General features: G+C 44.6%; 1 protein-coding gene across 8 annotated transcripts in view; it reads left to right on the forward strand.

Moving 5' to 3' along the window:
* Window positions 1-827: 827 nt before the first annotated feature.
* slitrk4 (SLIT and NTRK-like family, member 4) overlaps window positions 828-20,358 on the forward strand; it is a 140,919-nt gene continuing 121,388 nt past the window's right edge. For 6 of the 8 annotated variants that reach the window (XR_013806091.1, XM_079669347.1, XM_079669350.1 and 3 more), the window contains exons 1-2: window positions 828-2,037; window positions 2,840-5,381. Coding sequence is in view for 7 of the 8 variants with exons in the window: in XM_079669347.1 (XP_079525473.1) it covers window positions 2,882-5,381 (2,500 nt within the window). In the remaining variant the exon portion in view is untranslated. Of the gene's footprint in view, window positions 2,038-2,839; window positions 8,845-20,358 lie in introns of those variants that run through there. The other 2 variants (XM_079669348.1, XM_079669345.1) reach the window with 2 other exon arrangements.

The raw sequence follows: 20,358 nt of genomic DNA on the forward strand, positions 1-20,358 counted from the left end.
CATCCTGTTTAGGATGCCGCTCCCGTGCACGCTTTGAAGCACACTGCCTCTCTCTCCGGCCTCGTGGGCGCGCTCAGGCCGTGTCGCGCAAGTCAAATCCCAATGGTCCAGTTCCTTTTTTGTTTTACAAAAATAATCCCACTCCCCCGTCCTGCTCTGCGTTACAATGCATCCCGATCCCATTGGACTCTAACACACAGGTTCCTCAGACACTCAGACATTAAGGATATGACATGCATCCCGATCCCATTGGACTCTAACACACAGGTTCCTCAGACACTCAGACATTAAGGATATGACAAAGAACCTAGAAATAAAGAAACGAGGGCTAGAGTGAACGGATTCAAGGTCTGAAGTTTTTACCCCAATTTTCAGTCTATGTGAGAGCCCTCCCCTCTCTCTCTCTCCCCCTCCCCCTCTCTCTCTCCCCCCTCCCCCTCTCCCCTCCTCTCTCCCCCACTCTCTCTCTCTCTCCTGGTCTCTCTCTCCTCCCTCCCCCTCTCTCTCTCCCCCCTCCCCCTCTCCCCTCTCTCTCTCCCCCTCTCTCTTTCTCCTCCCTCTCTCTCTCTCCTGGTCTCTCTCTCTCCTGGTCTCTCTCTCTCCTCCCTCTCTCTCTCTCCTGGTCTCTCTCTCCTCTCTCCCTCCCTCCTCTCCCTCCCTCCTCTCTCTCTCCTCCCTCCCTCCTCTCTCTCTCTCTCTCCTCTCTCTGTCTCTCTCTCCTCTCTCTCTATCTCTCCTGGTCTCTCTCTCTCTCTCCTGGTCTCTCTCTCCTCCCTCCCTCCCTCCTCTCTCTCCTCTCTCCCTCCCTCCTCTCTCCCTCCACGTCTCTGCATCCTCCCCGTCAGTCGTGTGGGAAGCTCGGTGAATGCGGCTGCAGAAAGGAGCCAGCACACTTCAGTGCCTGACACGGATACTGCTCTGTCCTACAGGAGGAGTGAGGGGGGACACCACCAGCTCCTCTCCTCTTTGAACCCATTTCCTCCGACTGGATATTCTTTTGGCTTTAAAGAAAGAACTATTTATCTCCATGATATCTCCTTCAGTGGACGCGCGGAGTTGGCAGTCCTCTCGTGCACAGCAGCACACTGAATAGCTGCATTATTTCCACGCTCCGGACTCCTGTTCCTCTCCGCTCTTGTTTCTCCATCACCTTTTTTCACCCAAAAGAAAATCCCTTTGGATTTCCTCTTTTGCATCCTGTAAATAAACGGAAGAGAAAACACTTTGTTTTGCAGAGAACTGGATTTACGCCTGTATGGAGAATAACGTCCTGATGCCCTCACCCTGATGGAAGCCTACCTCCAGCTCTCTCCCTGTGCGCAACTTGGCCCCGAACAAACCAGTGTTTACTCATTGGATGGTCGGGCGTTTCTGAAGCCAGGCGCGCAGTGCTGGCTCTCCGTGCCCTGACACCCAATTGCCTCCTAATCCAATTTTGAAAAAACAAAACAAGCTCCAAGAATGACAGACTTACTTCCCTGCATCGCTGACCATCTTGCGCCTTTCTTCACACCTTGGAGTCTCCGGATGCGCTGTCAAGATCTGTAAAAGCTGTCTCTCTCCCCCCTCACCATCTATCTCTCTCTCTCCCCTCACCACCTATCTCTCTCTCTCCCCTCACCACCTATCTCCCTCTCTCCCCTCACCATCTATCTCCCTATCTCCCACTTGCAAACCAAACGAATGCTCTCCCATGGAGGTAGCACAGCCACCTTGGGGACCGAGCGAGAGGGGTGATTTTTACAAGCAAGAGGAAGCCGTCAGCAAGAGACGCATCGGGTGAAATCGGAAACCCCCCCCCCTTCTCTACCTCCTCCTCCTCCTTCTTCTTTCTCCATCTCCACCGCACCCCCGCCAGTTTGCTCGGATCGGGTTGATATACAGTAGCCTACATGGGGAAGTAGGGGGCTGCTTAGGAACCTTGTTGCGCCCCTATAAGTGTCCTACTTCAGCCGGGAGCACTGTCTGTCTCCATGTCTCCCCGATGCTGCCCCGTGTCTCCGGAGGGAGCCGCATGCACCACCACCTCAGCTTTGGGTAAGAGTAACATCTTATCATTTATTACAATTCCATTCATTTCCTGAGTTATTTTCATTTCTAGATGTTATTTATTATCACATGGTGTCCAATGTGGGATAAAAAGGTTATCAAACCCCCTCAATATGTCAGCAGTGGGCACAGTCCCAACTGTTCCCACTGGTCTCACAGTTGCTCTCCTAAATACCCTGAATGGTTAGTGTCGCTGCGGCTGGCTTCAAATGAGAGGAAAGAGAGAGAGAAATAGAACTTTGATTATGTTGAATATGCTGAGAGGTGACGAATATAGTCGTGCTGCTGTCTTAGACATTTTGCAAGACGATGCTTTGCGCTGTTGAGTGTCAGGATAAGATGCTGAGATGTCTGAGAGAGAATCTGCATCAAACATCAATAATGAGGGTGAATCATTGTCAAAGCCGAAGCTACTCACTGCAATGATTCCATTAATTAGAAGTGTGCACCATTAGCATGGCAATTTGCATATTGTACTACTTACATAAAAATATTTATGGTCCCTGATGCTGTTTTTACATAAAAAACGTTGACAATGATGAAATATTACAATTTATGTGTAATCAATATCAAATATGCATTTTGATGGTTTTCTTTCTGTGTGTGTGTGTGTGTGTGTGTGTGTGTGTGTGTGTGTGTGTGTGTGTGTGTGTGTGTGTCTGTGTGTGTGTGTGTGTGTGTGTGTGTGTGTGCGTGTGTGTGTGTGTGTGTGTGTGTGTGTCTCTGGGCTGGTTTGCACATATGTGCGCCTATGTGTGTGCATGCACCTGTCTCTTCTTTCTCTCCGAAGGTTACTAAATGGTTTTCTGGGGGAGGATTTCTAACCGGCGAGATGCTGCTCGTACTCCTGCTGGCAGCCTTTTCTTCCTCCATCTCCGGCTCCTTCTCCTCCTCCCTCTCCTCCCCCCCCATGTCGGACGGACCCCAGATGGCAGACCCGTCCGCCTCGGAGTTGATGGTGGAGACCTGCAGCGTCTGCTCCTGCATGTCCGTGGAAAACGTGCTGTACGCCAACTGCGAGAAGATCACCGTCTATCGGCCCACGCAGCTCCTCCCGCCGGCCTCATCCCTGTACCACTTGAACTTCCAAAACAACTTCTTAATAATCCTCTACCCTAACTCCTTCCTCAACTTCACCCACGCTGTGTCACTGCAGCTGGGGAACAATAAGCTGCAGAACCTCGAAGGTGGAGCGTTCATGGGGATGAGTGCGTTGAAGCAGCTGCACCTGAACAATAATGAGTTGAAGGTGCTGCGAGCCGACACTTTCTACGGAATAGAAAACTTGGAATACCTTCAGGCTGACTACAACTTGATCAAATACATAGAAAAGGGAGCTTTTAACAAGCTGCACAGGCTAAAAGTAGTCATTCTCAATGATAATCTGGTACAGGCACTCCCTGACAACATATTCCGCTTTGCCTCACTCACACACCTGGACATACGGGGGAACAGGATCCAGAAGATCCCCTACATCGGGGTTCTGGAGCATATTGGGCGAATAGTAGAGCTGCAGCTGGACGACAACCCCTGGAACTGCACCTGTGATTTAGCACCTCTCAAGGCATGGCTTGAAAACATGCCCTATAACATTTTTATCGGAGAGGCCATATGTGAAACACCAAGTGACTTGTACGGCAGACTCCTGAAAGAAACCAACAAGCAGGAGCTTTGTCCCATGGGAACAGGAAGTGACTTTGATGTAAGGATGCCACCTGCATCGCCTGATAATGGGCAGTCACCTTCAAAAATGTCCCCAACCACTGTGGCTCCTCTGGCAACGAAAGGGCCAAAAGCCACTGACTCATCCAAGATTTATGGTAATGGCATTGTGGCCGGTTTACCCCCTTTTGGAAGAAATAGCCAGATTGTTTCCTTTCAAACACGGACCCCTCCGTTGACGTGTCCACAGCCCTGCAGCTGTAAAGCCCACCCCTCTGACTTTGGCATCAGCGTCAGCTGTCAGGAGAGGAATATTAAGTTTTTAGGTGATCTTATCCCCAAACCCCCAAATGCCAAGAAACTTCACCTGAGTGGAAATTACATCCGTGACATAAGCCCGGCTGATTTCCAAGGCTTTGAGGGATTAGATTTGCTCCATCTTGGCAGCAATCAAATTGTCACAGTGCAGAAAGGTATTTTTTCTAACCTCACAAATCTGAGGAGACTGTATTTAAATGGCAACCAGCTGGAACAGTTACACCCAGAGATGTTTTTGGGCCTCACAAACTTACAGTACCTATATTTGGAATACAATGCCATAAAAGAAATCTTAGCGGGTACATTTGATGCTATGCCGAACCTACAGCTCCTGTACCTCAACAACAATGTACTGCGGAGTCTCCCTGCCTACATGTTTGCGGGTGTGTCTTTAGCCAGGCTGAATCTAAAAAACAACCACTTCATGACCCTACCAGTGAGTGGTGTCTTGGACCAGCTGCGAACATTGACCCAGATAGACCTAGAAGGGAACCCGTGGGACTGTTCATGCGATCTTGTCGCCCTTAAACTCTGGCTAGAAAAGCTGAATGATGGAGTGGCTGCCAAAGAGGTGAAATGTGCCTCTCCTGTGCAGTTCTCCAACATAGAGCTGCGTCTCTTGAAAAATGAGATCCTGTGTCCTAAGCTTATTGCTAGACCTCCATTTATTTTCACTGGCCCCACCCCTATGTTGACGTCAGTGTTGCCTGCCGGAGTTGGAAAAGCCCCGCCGGCAGGTCCTGTGCCTCTCTCAATCATGATCCTCAGCATCCTCGTAGTGCTTATCGTGACTGTGTTTGTGGCCTTCTGCCTTCTAGTCTTTGTCCTGAGGCGGAATAAAAAACCAGCGGGCAGGCAGGAGGGGCTTGGGAATCAAGAGTGCGGCTCCATGTCGTTGCAGCTCCGCAGACACGGTCACAAATCTGGCAAGAAAGGCTCCATCCCGGGAGACGACTTGGGAGGCGAGACGTTCATCCCCCAGACCATCGAGCACATGGGCAAGAGCCACACCTGCGGGATCGGACGCTCCTCGGACATGGACGCTGGGTTCAAGTTCGCAGACTCGCAGAGGCAGAAAATCATCCTGCGGAACAGTGCCGACAAGGATAAAGACTCGCTTTCCACCCTGGAGCGCAACAAGCGCCTCAGCACCATCGACGAACTCGAGGAGTTCCTCCCCCACCGAGAGCCCAGCATGTTTATCCAGAACTTCCTGGACAGCAAAAGAGATTTCAACAGTATCGGGATGGGCGGGTACGAAATCCGCTACCCGGAAAAAACGCAGGATAAAAAGATGAAGAAGTCGCTGATAGGCGGGAACCACAGTAAGATCGTGGTGGAGCAGAGAAAAAGTGAGTATTACGAGCTCAAAGCCAAGCTCCAAGGAACGCCTGATTACCTACAGGTGCTCGAGGAGCAGACTGCGCTGAGTAAGATGTAGGGATTGTTGTGTTTGATTTAGTGCATTGATTACATACACAAGGAGGTCAGACACACATGCAGGCAGACAGACACACAACACATTTGCCTTTCTCTGGTTCTTTCTCCCCCGTTGGCCACACACACACTGTTCAACCCCCCCCCCCCCCCCCCCGATCTCTTTATTTCTGTCTTCTCTGCAGCCACACACACACACACACACACACACACACACACACACACACACACACACACACACACACACACACACACACACACACACACACACACACACTCCCACACACAGCGAAAAAGTGCCTTCTGGAAGTCCTTAATGACCAATGCAGAGACGGACAAAATGGCTCCACATCACAAAAGCTATTACTAAAATCATCGTGGATCTATTTCACAGTAAAAGACCTTTTGGATTATTCACACATGTACGAATCCCACATAAATACAGCAGGACACCCTAAAAAGCAACCAGACAGTCATACTCTCTTTTTGCTGCTATTGAAATGGGTACTTATCTTCTTATTTTTTAGATTTTCTCGTTGTTCTTTTTCTCCTCCTTTTGTTTTTCCAACCAAATCGATGGGGTGTTGAAAACAGTGCTTGAGAATATCCCTCGCCGTCTTCAATCCCCCTTTAACAGAAACAAGAAAAAAAACTAAAAGGAGGGCTCGTTGCTTGTTGTTCTTTTGCTCTGGAAAGTATCCTAAATCACCGCTTCTGGGATGAGATTTAGAGTTGGTGACTCAATGGATGCTACTTTGCTTTTATTTTTTATTTGCGGGGATATCTGTTTGTTCTTGGGGCTGCCCTCTGGAGTCGGCTGCAGACTGTCTGCCACCTTGTCTGGATTACCCTCCATTAGCAGAACACCTGCTGTTTGCCAGGAGGCTCCATGTAGGTGCTGCAAAACTCTTTTTTGGGGAATGATTTCATGACTTGTTCTCTTTGTGTACGGAGCCATGTTAAATATAGTGTCTTCAGAATGGAGTTGTGTTTCTCTTCAAACTTGCTACATGTATGTTTTGGGTGAAACGGCACACACACTGTCAGAGGACATTGTTTCTGAAAAATGACAAACCCGAGGATAAAAAATTACAAAGCTGCTTGCCATGTAAGCGTAACCTGGAATTTATTTTGTAAGTCTTACATTATTTGTATCTGTGGGACTGGTTTGTAAATTACAAGGAAGGACAAACACATATACACACACACACACACACACACACACACACACACACACACACACACACACACACACACACACACACACACACACACACACACACACACACACACACACACACACACACACACACACACACACACACACACACTCACACACACACACACACATTGTGCGACGGAACGTCATCAACAAGAGACTACAAGCCAGAATTGTCAAACGAACCGCTAGTATAATTCAATCGGTGATCCGCCCCCCCCTTAACAGCTCTCAATTGGTAGTAAAAGAATTTAACAACATAGTTAATTTATTTTTCTATGCAGGATTATTTAAAGAGTTATTGGTATTATTCAGAGAGAATAATACACGAAGAGTGGAAAGGACTTGATAGAACGATGCATCAGAGGCTAATTGAGGACTGTTGAGTCGATTCAAGGATTCTTGTTCCTGAGAACTAGACCCGACGTGGACGAAGGGTTGTGAAATGTGATCTGTGATGTTTCCTTTTTATTGTGTCGCACGACAAGCCGAGGCCTGATAGAGTCTGTGAAGTTTCCAGCAGTTTCCTTATTCTTATATCGCCCACAGTATCTTGTAAAAGGTTTCTTATTAACATTATGCAACCAAAATAAATGTGCATTAAACTTGATATGGTTCCGGTATTGTTGGGGGGATGGAGAACATGTTGCAGGGGACGAGGAAATGCTCATTGAATTGAAGTTCCAAATTGTTCGATCAAGGCAGAATCATATCATAAAACACCATGTGCAATATTAGTAAAAAAGAAAATGCTCGGTCATAATGGCTTCAAATAATTGTTTTGTTTAATTTATTTAGTTTGAGGTTATATTGTCAAGGCAGGTTCTATTTCGGAATTCTTTTTATCAAGTTAACTCTATCCGGTCCTTATTTAAAAGGTATTGTTACGTTAAAATTATGAGTGTTTATTGACATTACAAATGAATAGAATGTATCTTGGAAAGTATAATAAATACAATTTTCTATCGGTCATAAATCTCCTGTATATTGGTTAATTTTCTCTTGTATAATCATGTTGAAATCAAGGTATTAAAATCAGCACCTATTTGCAATGTGTCCCCCTATTTATTTTAGTTAACGTCCTCTTAGCTCTTCAAGGCTGCTTTACTTTGAAAGAACAAAAGATTCCTCTTCTGAAACTGGCGAGTCCTTTAATGCCCGCTCTTCCTTTCCCACAGCACAGGTTGGCTTGTGTGGCAGCTCAGTGTTGGGCAGACTCAAGTGACAGAATGCTGTACTTTGTTCGGTTCATGTGCAAACACTAGCTATCCTTCAACCGTAATACATGTTTGCTTAGTGTTTAGTTCTAGGCAGCTGACAGGGGAATTTGTATTTGCTACACCTAAGGCCATGAAAGCATCTTAGGTCATGCAGTTCCTTTCACCATCTTTTGTTTTAATGTGTTTTTTTAGGCTAAAATCTTAATTCAGGCAAAACGAAAGTCTAAAACATTTAAACACTGCTTGTGTGGTTCAGACCTGATGAACATTTCAGAAAATCTAATTTCAACTATGTAATATTACCAAGTTTGCCCATCTTAATGCAGCCTCATCACCTCTTGCTCTCTTTGCTTTGTTTCCATGTCTAAACATCCTGAATTTGCTCTCACTTTTAAAGCTTCTAAGCTTTTCTTGGCACAGGCCTTATCGTGTTTCAGGTATCACCCCTCCATCTGTTTAAAGGCACCTATCAAACATTTATCCACGTTGAAATTTAGGGTTTTAAAAATCCACATTTATCTTTTTCTGTGTTAATCCAAGCTATGGGGCTTTTGGGAACCCAAGTAGCAGAAAGTATGACTAATGCAGACGCCAGAGAATTGTCCACATTAATTATTAATACCCTGTCAGTTATGGACTAAAAAGGGGATGCGGTGGGAGGTGGGGTATGAATCGGATACGTCCGCCCCCCCAAACGCTCAGTCTCTCTTCCGCATCGTCCTCTGTCATATCTGAGATCATGTTCCCCTAAAAGAGACTGGGATTGGCTGGAAAAGTGTATTCTGCAGCCCAAACTTTCTTACAGCGTGACTTGGCTGGTTCTTTTCCTGGAAACTCCTGCAAGGGCTACATCACAAGAATTCTGAGTATATTTAATTTTGACGGTGACTCACTAAACTTGTTCACAGTGATAAATGCATGAGGAGCCTGCTGGGTTCCCCCCCCCCCCCTCTTCAGCTGTTGCCATGTCAGCGTTCTGTTTTGCATCCTAACTGTAACATCTCCGCCCCACCACAGAGAACTTTCTTATCTGATTGGGGTTGTTTGGTGTAAAGCTTGTCTATTGTGCGGTAACTGCAGTGAAAAAGGTTTGCACAGCAGTGCTGGAACAGGAGGAAGGTGTGTGTTATGTGTGGAGTTGGCCACAAGGGGCGCTGTGAGCTAAGAAGAGCAGAGAGAGTGTTACTGCACTGCAGGAGCATCACTGAGAATGGAGGCTTTTGTTCCAAAAAGGCAGGAGAGGAAGTGTACACTCTGATATTCTAGTTCATTTAAATCCTACTAATGTTTTGGATGGTTCTCTCTCTAAGAATGAAGAGATAGATGCCATTTCAGAGATTTAGGGCTATTATCTGGAAATCTACCACTGTGTTCTTTTCTGTTTGCCATTCCATGCAAGTACATTTCACTCAATTATTCCAGCACCTAATGTGTCTCAAGTTTGAGGTTTCTTTTGGATTGGTGCTGGATAATTATGTCAGAGATTAATTAAAAACATATTGGCCAAAGGCCTAGTATATACCTCTTTTAAATCAGTGTTTCTTTACTTTGGACTAGCCCTAATCCTAACCCTAGCCCTAACCCTAACCCTAGCCACAGGGAAGCAGAGACACAAGGCTGCACTGTAATCCCCCACAAGTGACCAGAGCTAGAAGACATGAAGGCAACTGATTGACTTTATTATTTTGAGTCTGTTTTCAGAGCTTAAATATGCGGATGACATACAGACACATGCCAGTGTGCGAAAAAGTACACGTTCCACCGTCCGGGACATGTTATTTACAATATTGGACAAGTAGATCTTTCAATTGACTTGTCCGGCGGACAAGTGACGTTTTTCGCCCTGATTTATTGACAAATTATTGATAAATTCAGTTTACAAAAGGCAGAACTCATTCACAAATTGTACGTGTCCGCCATTGTTCGTTTAGAAATGTTAGTTTCGGTTCTGCTTGTCGATTCCTAAGGAAATGCATCTCGCCGCTTTCTGAACAGTTAGGCGGGGCGGGGAGGGGCGGGAAGTGTAGCACAGTGGCAGAGTTGGGAAGCAAAACTTGGTTCCGAGTAGGAACAAATAACAATTGTCCGGTCCCGGGATTGATAAGAGTTGTGAGGACAGGAGGCGAGGCCGAGCCCCGCGGACCGCAGCTCTCTCTCTCTATGCTCCGTATCAGCTGATCGCTGCACGGTGCAGCTCAGCGTCTCTCTCTCTCTCTCTCTTTCTACACACAGCAGATCCCCTGCCCGTTTAACAGCCTCATCTTTTTCAAACTTTCTTATGTTCTTTCTCTAACACATAATGATGGTGTTTTTAATATTGACCCTCATTTCCTTTATGAAGTGAAGCAGCCTCCCTGTGTCCTCGCGCTGTACTCACTTCCTCGGACCCCCAGACTCGGAGGAGCACAGGGATGTCAGTATTGTTTATGAAGCAGGGTATAGAAAGTACATTAATGAAATGAAAATACTATTTATTTACTTTTACAAACAGTGAGCAGCTGGGCAGCTGCAGCATGTGTATTGCAGGATATGTGTAAGCGTGCAAGCATCTTTGAGTTGTAGAAAAGCGCTAGGCCTATAGGCTATAAATATAATGTATTATTATTATTATTATTATTAGGCCTATGTGTTGGACCTGTGTGGTTGGACTCTGTCTCACAGGAAGGTTACAGCATGTGTGTTGCAGGACATGTGTTGGACACACAGACTGTGTGGTTGGACTCTGTCTCACAGGCAGGTTGCAGTGTAACATCAGAGGAGACTGGGCCAATTGTACATTCTCAAACTGCACCACTTAGAACTAACTAAACAATGCAAAGATTATTTTTATATAATTGTATTCAGTAACCGTAAGAAATTAAACAGTATGAAGTGATTCGTAAATAGGAATACAGATTTGACTTAATGTTTTCATAAATATATTTTTCTCCCAGTTTGTCATGGGACTTATTTTTACCCTCTCAAAGAACTGGAATCGATAACCGAAAATGACTAGAATCGAAAAGCAGAACCGGAATCGTTAAAATCCAAACGATACCCAACCCTATGTGTGATGCAGTAAAATCTTACCGCTCACTTACGTTAGCGGTGTCGTAAAAACCGTGGGAAAATGTAAAATACGATGGCGAAGAAGAAGATTCCAGTGGCCCCAATTTGTGTCCATTCTGGACAAGTGAAAAATGTATTCGGACAAGTAAATTGCCTAACTCACTTGTCCATGGACAAGTACTCTCTAAAAACTTTTTCTCACACTGCATGCATTATTTTATAATTGAATTGGAGCTTACTTAATCTGCAAAAATAGACCTAGTCAATTAAAAAGGATCCGTTCAACTTTGAACATTTCTGAAGTACTCAAAATATTGAAGGTATCGAAAACGTTTGGGGAAATGCATGTTTACAGAATTTAAACTTTTTAAATATTGTGAACATTTTGGTTTGCAGTGTACATGAAATTCAGATAGATATATATTTATATTTTGTATTGTGCATATCTGGATATTTGATATGCTCTAAATAATAGTGCTTTTTAAAAGTCCAATGATGATGGGATATAAGAACTCTTGATATAAGGGGCCACAAACTATAAAAGCATTCATTGCGTTGAATACTTTCATCTCCACTCATCTAATCTGTCATCAGTTCAAATACAGCTTAGTGGGTGAAGGCTTTGCTACACTGTTGGCTAGCTCTGGTCTGAACTGTCCCAACACAGCAGAATAGTTCAGTCAAAATGACAATTGTCGACAATGAAGATAATTATAATCCCCTTTTAAATTGGACGTTTACCCAAGGGAGAGAGAGAGAGAGAGAGAGAGAGAGAGAGAGAGAGAGAGAGAGAGAGAGAGAGAGAGAGAGAGAGAAAGAGAGAGAGAGAGAGAGAGAGATAACTTACATAACTACCAGAGATAAATGTATCTTAGTTTAAATACATTAGTAGCTGACGGAGACACATGCTTGTTTGGATGCACATTATACCTGAGGTTACAAAGCCATATCCTTTGTGCTCAACATGGATTGCATTACCAGGACATGTCTTCATTGCGAACCCATATTGCATTAAAGAATTAGCTGTTGCAGAAATCTCTTTGCTTCTTAGTTGATTTATGTAAAACAAATGTCAAGCGTCATTTAGCGTGAGAGATTTATCCCAGCATGCTGCTGCATGTTTCTACAAAGACATTTAGTGTGATCATTCATTTAGTCATTACTCTTATGGTTAATTCTACACAACAGTTGGGAATGGACAAACCAAAAGCTCCAATGATATTTAACATAAACTTGTTACCGCTGATCAAAGTGTAGTCTTTTCAACCGGGGTATAACTATTTCACAGTTCCTCATGACTTCAAAACTAATGGTTGCGTTTCAAAAGTCCTTCTGATAAAAAGTGATTTTATTTGGATTTCAGTTTCCTAAGTGAAGTGACACATTTGAATCAGGAACACCTGCGGCCTAAGGACATGATCTATCAGGTTAAAGCATTTCCTAAAAATAACACATTTGACTGGTATAAGCTGAATTGGATGGATCATACTAATAGGTTTTTACTTCTTCCATCTGGCACCATTTTCAACTGCATATTGTCCGTGTTCATTTATCTAATGGTGAATATTTAGCAAACTATTGTAACTTAATCAGATTCATGATATGGTGTTGTTTAATCCATCACAGTTAACATCAAGTCTGCATCCTTTTTGTGCCAGTTACATAAGACACTCCATCACTTTCACCTTGAAGGTCAGTTTCTTTGTCGAGTTTTAGAAAAGAACCCGATTGCTATCATCGGGGCAGGAGCCTTCAGAGGCCTTGGAGCTTGAATGACGAGGAACAGGCATGGAGGGTATAACAAAAGACGATGAAGGTGCATTATCGAACATGTAGGAATTATTTTAAGAGCCATATCAGGGACAAAGAGTTAATCATCTTAATTCATCAGGACTTTACATTTTGATATTCTTTTAAAATGCGTGTTGAGAGTCCCTCAAACGTAATGACAGATCAGTTCTAAAACACCAAGCTGGTTTTTAATCTCCACATTACATTCAATTCTGACAATGATGTAATGTGGACCAGTGAGCTGGATCATTAAAAGAGCAAATTAAAGCATCTAAAATCATTTGCCTTGATTAATAGAAACCGTTTTCAAATGGAAAGTGATGTAAAGCACTTATTTGTCACTACAAGGACAATCGAAGAGTGTGGAGCCACGTCAAGGTCATTCAATGATAAGGTTTCAAAATGTGATGGCTTCTTCCTTGGCTAATGCTCAACTCTAAACACTAAATTTCATAACAAATCAGGCGAGCAGTTTTTCATGAATGCCGCTGACAAACAAACAAACAAACAAACAAACCGAAAAACACTGGTTTGGCTCTTTAAAATATGTATTTGTTGGGTGGATGCTTCCTGCATGGGTCCAGCAGTATGTTAGCAGTGTCACACAATGTTTCTGTGAGTATATGATGTCATAACCATGGTACATCTAACATGTTTGGTTCCCGTTTCCTTTCAGGGTAATTCTGGTATGAATGTCATGATGGAACCATTGACCGGTTTTTCTCTGGTTTCATGCTATTTGCTGTCATTTCCCCTCAACACCTGACTAACCTGGGGCGAGCCATATCTGCTGAAGGTCAACAATGTGCTCATGATTGGTACAGGAGGCTTTTTGGCACACAGGCGGTCATTTGAGGAGGGATGAAAGGGGAAGACACCCCCCCCCAGTTACCGTGATTTACTCAATGCATCCCCGATGAGAGGAAAACAATGCCTCACCTCCCCAAAAACTGCTTCACTTGACACGGACAAATCCACTGTGCTGCTCTGTTGTACCTCAGCGGTTGCCAGTTTTCACATTTAACATTCGGAAAGATTGGAGATCATAGGCCATAAAGCATACACATTACTGTGAGAAATGCCAACATGGGAACAACACTTTGCAAAGATGGCCGCACAGTGGGTTGTGTTAAAATATTCGGTTTGCCATTTCTTTCTGGCCCTAATTTAATGCAGCCCTAGATTAAAAACCTCACTCCAGTTGAGTTCCGCAAGCCCTCCAGAGCGTATTCGGCCTCTGTGTCCACACCATTCATTTCATTTCCCATTCAAATGCTGTCCATTCAATCCTTCTTTTTGCTTCAGCTTGGTCTGAAAAGGATAATGAGTTCCTGACCAAAATGAGATATCCAAATACAAAAAAAAAGTGACACTCTCACAGGAATAATTGAGAGCATTAAAGTATAAGTCACTATTCAATAAACCCATTTTGAAGTAGTTTTGTCATGAAAGAGACAGGTATTCATTTTGTATCATCATTGTTTTATACACTATCTATGCCTTTCAAATTGGTAAAAGTAAAGGTTGGTGTGCTACATTTAAACGTTGGTGTAATGAATTTGATATGAGGTTCTCATGCAGGAGAAAGTTAGTCAACTTTGAATTTCTAATGTGTGAGGATAGTAAAAATGGTATAAAAAATGCCTGTTAGTGATAACAAGTTAAGTTAAAACATTAAGGTTACATGTTAATGTAACACATTTAAAACAGCATAGGCACCGACTCCCACTCCTAGCATTGTAACTATGTGGAAATGTAGGAAAATGTTCAATCCGACTCCCGAAAGCATGTCAACTTTGACCTCAAAGCCGCTGCACACCCACAGTCCACCTACACAGGGTTCACCTTTGTTGCCTAATTATCCTATCCAGACTGTGGGGGCGTGTGCATCCTAATTGACATCGCACTCTCCATCTCCATCAAGTCTCCCAGTGAGTGGGGACATTGAGCCAGCACGCACCATACTAACACCAGCTCACAATTTAACCAAAATAGTTGTTTTGGTCCTACAATGACAAGCCAAATATCTGCTGTGAAAAAGGTCCACCATGTAATCCCATTTCAGTTCCACCTAACTTTACTTCCTCACTAAAAGACGAAGCAGCTCGACTTATTGAAAACGCCTTTGAGTGTATGCATGTGTTGAAGCTTTTGACAGGTGTGATACGTGTGTTTTTAAGGATTCTGCAAACTGCAGATAGACCTAGCTCACATTTCTTGTTTAGTAGGCTACATGTGTATGATATATTTAAGCACATGGTCATTACAATTTAAAATGTACATTTATTTATTACATATTTAGAGTAAAATTGTCAACAACTGCATATTCTGTAGCATGAAATTAGGAAAAAGTCCTACTTCCAGATGTTAAGGTCTTCTCTTAAACTCTATTTCCTCTCATGTCTCTTCTATCTTGTTTGGTTGCCTAATCCTGGTCATTCATGCCAACATGAACAAAAGCACAAACACGATTATGTAATAATATCACAGTGAATTAATACACTTTCAAATGTGCTTTAGAGAATAGGTTAAAGTTTCCTTTGTGTTTATAAGTTTTACTTTTAAGAAGTTCTTTATGTTCAGAGTTGGTCTTACTGCTAATCTTCATTTTGGCCAAAGACAACATTTTGTCACGATTCTCATGTTATGTCACGTTTATAGTTTTGTAGGTTTGGGTATTTTTGCTGTTTTCCATGTCATGTTTTCCTTTGGGTTATTGTCTGGTCCTTTCTCCTGTGTTTTTCCTCTTGTCATTAGTTTCCCTGGTGTGTCTAATTGTCTGATTATGTTCACCTGGGCCCCTGTGTTTTCTCCTCCCTCCTCACCTATGTATTTTTTTGTGATTCAGTCTTGTGTGTATTTAAGTTCTGGGTTGTCTGTCTGTCTTGGTCGGTTCGTCTTGTTCCCTGACTAGTTCTGCGGTGAGTGTTCTGTTTGTGTCATTGTACATTTATCTCATAGCCTTGAAATAAAGGAAGTTCAGTTTATATCTGCATTTGGGTCCTGCTTGTTTCACAAACCGTGACAGTACGAACCGACCTGAAAAATGGGCCCAGCAGATCCGTTCGAGTCGGAATTATTAAATGTTTCCTTTTTTTGGGCTAACTGCTCGGATCGATGGAAGAGAGCACCCGGAGTTCAGCAGCGGGAGGCTGTGTTGTCGGAGGCGCGCCAGATGGCTAGAGAGAAACCAGGTATGGTGAAGTTCTTACCTGGCTGGATTTCAAAGATCCTCCCTGTGTGTGATTCCCGGCCTGTTAGCCCCAGGCATGCTAGCTCCCGGCCTCCCAATTCCCAACCTGGCACCATACGCCTCGGTGGGTTCCGTCTGCAGTCAACCCGTGCTTCTGCCCCAGTTCCTGCTCCTGTCCAGGAGTCATATTCTGGAACTCGTCTGGCTTATGGAGGTCCACGGAGTATTCAGGCGGCTGCTAAGAGGAGGAGTCGCAAGGCCAAGCTAGCAGCTCAAGCCCCAAGAGCCATGGTTCCGGCCCCAGAACCGTACCTTACAGCCATGTTTCCGGCTCCAGAACCGGACCTTACAGCCATGTTTCCGGCTCCAGAACCGGACCTTATAGCCATGTTTCCGGCCCCAGAACCGGACTTTACAGCCATGTTTCCGGCTCTAGAACCGGACCTTACAGCCATGGTCCCGGCTTCAGTGCCGGCTCCAGTAACCATGGTCCCGACTCCGGCTCCTCGTCACTTGCTGACTCATCGGCCGACGCCAGCTCCTCGAGTCCTGTCGGCGTACCGGCCGACTCCAGCACCTCGTCTCCGGTTGGCTGTCCGTCCGACGCCAGCTCCCCGAGTCCTGTCGGCGTACCGGCCGACTCCAGCACCTCGTCTCCGGTTGGCTTTCCGTCCGACGCCTGCTCCCCGTGACCTGTTGGCTGTCCGTCCGACGCCAGCTCCCTGTGTTCTGTTGGCGAACCAACCCACTGAAGTGTCGTTGGAAGTCCCGCAGACTGCCTTTCTGCCGGGGGTCCTGCCAACTCCATGTCTTGTCCCGTCGGAGGTCCCGCAGACTACTCTTCTGCCGGGGGTCCTGCCAACTCCATGTCTTGTCACGTTGGAGGTCCCGCAGACTACTCTTCTGCCGGGGGTCCTGCCAACTCCATGTCTGGTCCCGTTGGAGGTCCCGCAGACTACTCTTCTGCCGGGGGTCCTGCCAACCCCATGTCCTGAGCCGTTGGAGGTGCCGCAGACTGCTCTTCTGCCGGGGGTCCTGCCAACCCCATGTCCTGAGCCGTTGGAGGTCCCGCAGACTGCTCTTCTGCCGGGGGTCCTGCCAACCCCATGTCCTGTGCCGTTGGAGGTCCCGCCGACTGCTCTCCTGCCGGGGGTCCTGCCGGTCCTGTGTCCTCTTCCATGGGGGATCTTGCCGACACCGGCTCCTGACCGGCCTCCGGAGCTGTCTGGTCTTCACCCCTCCTCGGACTCTGCCTTGCCCCCGGGCCGTCCGCCCGAGATTCCCTCCATGGACTCTGCCTTGCCCCCGGGCCGTCCGCCCGAATTCCCCTTTTTGAACTCTACCTTGCCCCCGGGGCGTCCGCCCGAATTCCCCTTTTTGAACTCTACCTTGCCCCCGGGGCGTCCGCCCGAATTCCCCTTTTTTGAACTCTGCCTTGCCCCCGGGCCGTCCGCCCGAGACCCTTTGGGACGTCTGGAATCCGTCCCTTGAGGGGGGGGGTTATGTCACGATTCTCATGTTATGTCACGTTTATAGTTTTGTAGGTTTGGGTGTTTTTGCTGTTTTCCATGTCATGTTTTCCTTTGGGTTATTGTCTGGTCCTTTTCCCTGTGTTTTTCCTCTTGTCATTAGTTTCCCTGGTGTGTCTAATTGTCTGATTATGTTCACCTGGGCCCCTGTGTTTTCTCCTCCCTCCTCACCTATGTCTTGTTGTGTGATTGAGTCTTGTGTGTATTTAAGTTCTGGGTTGTCTGTCTGTCTTGGTCGGTTCGTCTTGTTCCCTGACTAGTTCTGCGGTGAGTGTTCTGTTTGTGTCATTGTACATTTATCTCATAGCCTTGAAATAAAGGAAGTTCAGTTTATATCTGCATTTGGGTCCTGCTTGTTTCACAAACCGTGACACATTTAGTATGACCAGGAGTGTTTCCAAAACCACAGTGCTGATTGATATAAACGTCTCAAAACCAGAACGACACAAAGACACATTCCTCGTATGTGTTAACTTACTTGGCAATAAACCTGTTTCTGATTCTGGTTTTAGCAAGTTACTCAAAATTAGAGTTGGTTTCTTATATATATGTTCTTGAAATGTTCATATTTGACATACTTGACATCCTTTTAGTTCCTAAGATTTTGAAAGTTTGTTTAGCTTTGTGCAAGTCAACAGAAAACATCTGGGTTGTTTAGTTTATAGTTAGGCCTTCTATAAATACCTTTTCCGTACCGTAAGAACCAGCGCATTTGCTTTCAGGAAGCGGTATTGGAGTAACGGTGGTAGATCTCACTCTGTGGAAATCTTCAAGCAAAGCACCATTAACTGACAGATACACTTTAGTAAAGCACTTAGCTACTGCAGAAGCTCTACATCCCGGTCTTTCTGAATCACCACCGTGCCAAAAGCCTTGAAAGTCATTAAAAGCCTTATAATTGGACAGATGAGCCTTGAACATTTTTGTTAAACCAATCGGCGTTCGTTCGGGAGCTGCTTGTGAAACCTATCCGAGGCGCGGGACCGTGATTAATGTGCAGCTCCCTCTGGCTGCAAAACTACACCTGTTTCTATTTTATTACATTGATCTACGAGAGATCAATGCAGGCCGGGTAACAATCGCAGACAAGTGGAGGAGACATTCCTGGACCTCTGGGACGGCCCCTGGAGGTTGTCTGTTGGACTCTCAGGGGAACACTTTCCCTTCCTCTAGTTAATCGATAGCTCAGATTGTACCATGAAACAGAACCTTGATAATTCAGCGAAGAAACGTTTCATTGAAGAAGTGAAACAAAAAGGTTCATAGGCTCATGTTATACCGTGAATGCCATTTTTCTGCTTGCTATCACTTCCAACACGCCAACGTTCGAAAGGTTGTGACTGTTTTAGTGTTGTTCAAACTACATGGTTTATTATTGTTGTAGCATGTGACATCCCTGTATTATAACACAGTGTTTCCAGGGAATCACAATGTTCAGTTTGATCCAATTAAAAATAAACAGTTATGGATAAGATCTCATCAATACCGATTCCTCTTTTCGATCCCCTTCTTTATCGATTTTTTCTTATAGTTTCTGTCAATTGTGGGTAAAAAACGAGTTAATACGGTGTATTGGTGCCATATTAGAGCAATTGATTTGTCTCTGCCATCTCAAAGCATCATGAGAGGAATCTACAGTCAGAGAGGCATGCCGTTTGAGGGAATCAGACAACTAGAAATTAGTTCCAAAAGGGAACAGATTCTTCATTGTAATATTTAAAAGTTCATTGTTATTAAATGAGTGTTTCCAAGTAACAAGTGACACATAAATGTATCATTTTCAACATAGTATCTAGAAAGAAAAGGAATGTCAGAAAGTCGTTATAATGTTAATTCATAGTTTTGACTTTGAAGCATTTTCATGTTTTCAGGCCTTCACCATTAACCTACTGTACGATATCTCAATATTACCATACCTTGTTCGCAGATTACTTTTTACCATTAATATAACTACACTTTTCCTTAAAAAACTTAGTCTTTATTTGTGTTTCCCCATTATGACCCATTTAGTTTGACCCTTGTTAGCTTATTAACTTGTGTTTGTGGTCCAAACATGTTGATAACGGTCAAATATCACCATGATGTCCCAATTAGCAGCCGATCACCTATTTAAAACTTTGGCTATTTAACAGTGTTACTTAATTATCACCCCTTTATTATCAAAGTACTACCTCACATTTACCATCTTTTGCCAAGCAGGTCTTTTCACTGTTTCTAGAAAGTCTCCAAAGTAAATACTGCAGGCTTTTTGATTGACGTGACCTCCAATCACTGCAATACCCAAGCAAGTCATCGGATAGCACCTTAAACTGTCCGAGGTTACCACTGCAGTCATCCCTCTTCCTTTCTCCTGCTGCCAATATGTCTTGTTTGCCTTTCTTTCCATCCATCCTTGGTCTCATCTCCCTGTCTTCTTCTCTTTGCTGTACCTGAGCTGAATTATGATCCGCACTCTTCCCTGATACATTGTGATTGATTGGGCTTTCCAGTTAACTAATGAATTGGCCCCTCAAGGACATGTAACGGGCCAGCTTTGTTATTAATGGGGACTCTGCTGAAGGCAGCTCAAAGACTCCTGACACCACAGATTTAGCGCTTACAGTGTTTATTTAGATTTGGCATTAGCGAGAGGATTGTTGGGGTTTAATTTGGCAAAAAGCTACCGATGGAATTTCCAAAAGGTTTTTGTGTATTGTGAAACAAAAACGTCGGGAGAGAAATTATGGTCTTTCGTTTTTGTGATTATATACCACCACACAATGTGTCATTACGAAGGTAAAAGCACCACAGGTTTTAGTACAGCACTGAGTGGAGCCTTCCAAAAGGTTGAATTGGTTGATATGCTGTGTATCAGAGTTGGTTTGATTACCAACATGTTGAAGTGTCCTTGGG

This window comes from Notothenia rossii (assembly GCF_949606895.1).
Source record: "Notothenia rossii genome assembly, chromosome: 3".
Classification (NCBI taxonomy): Eukaryota; Metazoa; Chordata; class Actinopteri; order Perciformes; family Nototheniidae; genus Notothenia; species Notothenia rossii.